Below are 4,318 nucleotides of genomic sequence, written 5' to 3'. Positions count from 1 at the left end.
ACCTCATATGCACAACAAACCAATAAGTTTTCAACAAGTCGTCTTAAGCACATTCCACTATTCAGTCTTCCTAAAAAAAGATTCTAAAGATAGAAAGAAAATGTGAACAGAATCATTTCTGTGTCACCTAAATATTCTAATCTAATCTAATCTAATCTCAAATTTATAAAGCATACACAAAATCATTTACTCCCTTATTTTTCATTATATAAGTTGTTTACACTTTGATATTGCATTTTAATTGCAATTTATATATATAATGCATACACTCCTTGTACAAAGAAATTTTCACAGTTTTTCTTTTTTCTAATTCGATCAAAATTTAGTGTCATCAAGTGTGAAATGCCTTATATTATGAAACTAAGGGAGTAATAATTGATACAAATAATAAATACAAATGTGAAAAGAAGAAAAAAAAAAAAAAAAAGATGAAATTAAAGATGAAAACGAGAGCCGTTGATTACAAAGCAGGCAACCCGAAAACCAGACATCAAGGAGGAGAAGCCGAGGAATAGAAATCCAGCAAATCCAAGGGCTATAGATATGTCGGATTGCACACAGAATGCACTCGTAACCGTACACGTGTCCGTACCTTTCAATGTCTTTACCAATGCCGTTCCTGCTGAGTTTGCTGATAGTAGCATGTATGCAAAAACCTGCATCAGATGTTAAGAGATTTGTTATCATATACTATTTCATTTTACCAATTTTCTTTTCATAGAAAACAATGTCTACTAATGATCAGTAGCTAGTAGTAACCCGAGGTCACAAAAACATAATATATGTACTCCCTCCGACCAACATTAGTTTTTACATACATCTAGGCGGTAAAAAAAAAAAAAAAAAAAAAAAACTAATTGTTACTCCATATTATCTTCGTCCCCAAATAAATACTACGAAGTATGTTTCTATTTATACCAAATAAAATAGTTTGCTTTCTAAAATATCGGCTGAAATACTATATATCAACATTTTGTGTCTTGTTCGTCAAAAAAAAAAAACGTTTTGTGTCTTATCATTTATTTAGGTTGTATATCAAGAAGGGTTTATCTTTATCATAATCTTATAAGCAAGTGCTGCAAGTCTATTAATAGCCAAGGCAACCAATAAGAGGCTTAACATACTAACATTTATTTAATGACAAAACTGTGATTGAACTCAAGTACTCAATTTAACTAGGGCACTAATCAATGAGCTATCAACATGCAATTGGCTTAACTTTTAATTTTATGCTAGATTAGCTTGCCTCAACAATGAAATTTGAGAAGTAGCATGGTCTATGTTTGAGTTTTGAGATCAAAGAGTACTAAAGATTCAAGTTTAAAGATTTTATCCCACAATCCATGTACCACTAATGTGCCTCTTGTTTATTGATTGTTATTACCTTTGCTACTCATACCCTTCATTATACCTCAAGTATCCACATCTAATCCTTAACACTCTAGATCCTTGACACCCGAGTATGAGTGCAAAACACAGACTGACACGCATTAGATTGGGCCAAAATCAAAATTATGAACCTTTCATAAAATAGTCCAGTCAAACACTTAAACAGGTATTTGAATAAGTTGTATCGATCAGACATAAGCTATTATCACTATGACCCACCAAGAAATATTTATATAACGAGACACATTATAATCAACTAAAATTAAGGTATGACACTCTAATACAACAATTATAGAGCAGAAAATTTGGACCCGAAGAATTCTACTCCATGTTTTACGGTATACTGAAGTAAACGGTTGTGGATAAATACTAGTCAAAGTTTGACGTCAGCTAGTCCAAGTCTTACATGTCTTTTTAGTGGAGTACAAGTCAAACTAAACAATTTCGAATGGAATAGTACAAATTGCATGACGATAATTCAAACCGCACAAAATAAATTTAAAAGTCACTCTTCTGCAAATGATTACGTCTTTTACCGTATTCGTAGAAGACTGAAATGATTAAGTAATAATTACTCAATTAACATACCAATTAGCAATAGTACGTACCATTTTACCAACTTGTAAGTGGTTGATAACAAGATTTTTGTTAAATCTTTAATAATCATTGAATATAAGAAACTTTCGTAATCACCTAAAAGTAGAAATAGTAACCATTTAACAACGTACCGTACTCGCTAGTCCTCATATCCATAAATGTAGTTATTCAATAATAATAGTCAAAATAAAAACAACACTTAGAAAAAAGGGAGTAAACAATACTCTTAAAGTCAATTGACAACACGTTTTTCGTATGAATTTAATCAACAATTCTAAGAGATTTGTTTAACAAATTTCACAATGTTAATTAATACTCTGTACTTTATAAATAAAATTAATGTACACCGGCTTTCTAATTATGCATTGGGCCATTGACGATCAACAGGTAAAGTCTCAATTATTGTCACAAATAATCACAAATCAATTAATCATACAACAGTGCTATGTCTTAAATTCAAATTTTGAATTTCAGAAAGCAGAGAGAAAAAATGGACCAAAAACCAATAAAAATCCAGAACATGACCCAACATTCCCCACATTTAACAACTACGACAACATAACTACATTCAAATGATTTCAATCCACAGCAAATGCTCACAAAGTTTGGTAGATTAATAGGAAAATAATATATGCAACCCTTAAAAAAAAAAGGCACGAAAACAAACCTGATCGTGACCAAAATCAAACCAAACTTGATAAACCTCCGGAAAAAGCGTAGCACCCGTTGTTATTTCCCAAACTGCCGCCACCATCTCCACCAATGAATACACCGCTACAATTCCATTCGCCGCCAACACAAACCTAAGTATTCAAAATTCAAAAATCAATCATTATTCAAAAATAAATAAATAAATTATTTCTTCCGTTGTTTTTTACTTGCAATGTGCGACAGAGAGAATCATTGTCTGAAAAAAGTAAAGTTGCAATTAAAAAACAACAGAGGAAGTAATTTATTCGGAAACAAATAAAAAATAAAAGAGGGGGGGGGGGGGTTTCGGAGAGTACATACCGGAAAGCATCGAAATCGAACCAGTGAGGAGGAGAAGAGCGGGAGTTGGTAAGCATAAAGACGAAGGACGACAAAGAAAAGACGAAGGTAGCAATACGAAAGACCAAAATCAACGAGTTAAAACGCTTGAGTTTGTGAACTGAGAGGGTTGACTGGAATCGGATATCGTGAGGGGAAGGAGGGAAATTGTTACGAGGAGGAGGTGAGAGGTTATCGGCGCCGCCGTTGCGAAGATGAGATTGCGGGGAGCGCATAATTTGAAGGAGTGTGGTGGTGGTGGTGGTGGAGGTGGGGAAGGAGGAAGAGTTTAGAAGGGGAAAACATGAGAAAAGGGAGTGGTGTTTAATGGAGAGAGGAGAGAGAAAATATGTATGGTCACGGGGGAAATGGTGGTGGTGGGAAAAAAAGAAATGGAATTGGATGAGAGGGAAAGTAAAGGGGAAAAGAGATGGGAAAGAGAGTGAAAAATGAAAATAAAGGGGAAAGTCACGTCCGAACTCTAGTGAGTTCCTTTCTTTTTTTATAATTTTTTTAAAAGATAAATTTGCGTGTCTTGTAGACAGCTAGTCACACTATGTGTCTGCTTATAAGTGAATAAACTAATTCCTATAATACTGATGGTCAAATAACCTTTATAAAACTCACAAAGTAACTCTTGTAACACTGACTGAGTAAACCCTATAACACTAACGAATCAACTCTTATGATAGTTGGTCACCGTTCGTGTGGCTAGTTACATACTTTGTTAAAGATTTGTGAAAGATCAGTATGTCCTTTGTTATTTTTTTTAATTCGAACTTTACACTATTCACACATACTATTTTAATTATATTTTATGATTTTTATATTGGAAAAAATGTAGTTATGTGCTTAGACTTGTCTCAAATTTGTAATACCCTGAAAATTCTCTTCTTTTAAAATATATTTTCTACTCACAATAAAACTTTTTTTAGAAAATATCCAAAATATTACCGCCACCGTGATAACGGCTAGGTCTATTTTTCAAAGTCACACAACGGAAGTCTAAAATAAAAACCAACTTTTAAAACAGAACTTGAGTTCTCAAACTCAAAATAAAAGTAAGATTAAATAATTCACAAGTTGGAACCAATCCAAATATGGCCCTTTAAAAAAAATCAACTTAAAATAAACATAACAATGTTAGTCCATAATCAATAATCCAATAATTCAAGATATAAACTAGGAAAACATAACAAGTAATTCTCTGCACTCATTTCCTTTATGCTTTTCATGCTTCAAGTACCTGTCACTTCCTTTTTATTTCAATCATTTACTCACCATATAAATGGGTCATAGTGGG

At 32.8% G+C, this 4,318-nt stretch overlaps 1 protein-coding gene across 1 annotated transcript; it reads right to left on the bottom strand.

Annotated features, from left to right (window-relative positions):
• Positions 1 to 235: 235 nt before the first annotated feature.
• On the bottom strand, positions 236 to 3,460 carry LOC145568949 (CASP-like protein 4C2). The gene is made up of 3 exons (XM_081628328.1): positions 2,998 to 3,460; positions 2,654 to 2,789; positions 236 to 656 (listed from the first exon to the last, which is right to left on the bottom strand). The coding sequence occupies exons 1-3, from the start codon at positions 3,249 to 3,251 to the stop codon at positions 435 to 437; spliced, it is 612 nt and encodes a 203-aa protein (XP_081484454.1). The 5' UTR covers positions 3,252 to 3,460; the 3' UTR covers positions 236 to 434.
• Between the last annotated feature and the right edge of the window lie 858 nt (positions 3,461 to 4,318).

The sequence above is a fragment of the Chenopodium album genome, chromosome 11 (assembly GCF_948465745.1).
Source record: "Chenopodium album chromosome 11, dcCheAlbu1.1, whole genome shotgun sequence".
Lineage (NCBI taxonomy): Eukaryota > Viridiplantae > Streptophyta > Magnoliopsida > Caryophyllales > Amaranthaceae > Chenopodium > Chenopodium album.
The sequence above is the reverse complement of the archived record's forward strand: the minus strand, read 5'-3'. Positions and strand labels throughout refer to the sequence as shown.

Bases quoted from the DNA above. Each gene is read 5' to 3' on its own strand.
- LOC145568949 (XM_081628328.1), bottom strand. From the start codon at position 3,251: ATGCGCTCCCCGCAATCTCATCTTCGCAACGGCGGCGCCGATAACCTC. The intron at 2,790-2,997 runs GTATGTACTCTC...TTGAATACTTAG, and splicing joins TTCGATTTCGATGCTTTCCG to GTTTGTGTTGGCGGCGAATG. The intron at 657-2,653 runs GTTTGTTTTCGT...CATCTGATGCAG, and splicing joins TTGATTTTGGTCACGATCAG to GTTTTTGCATACATGCTACT.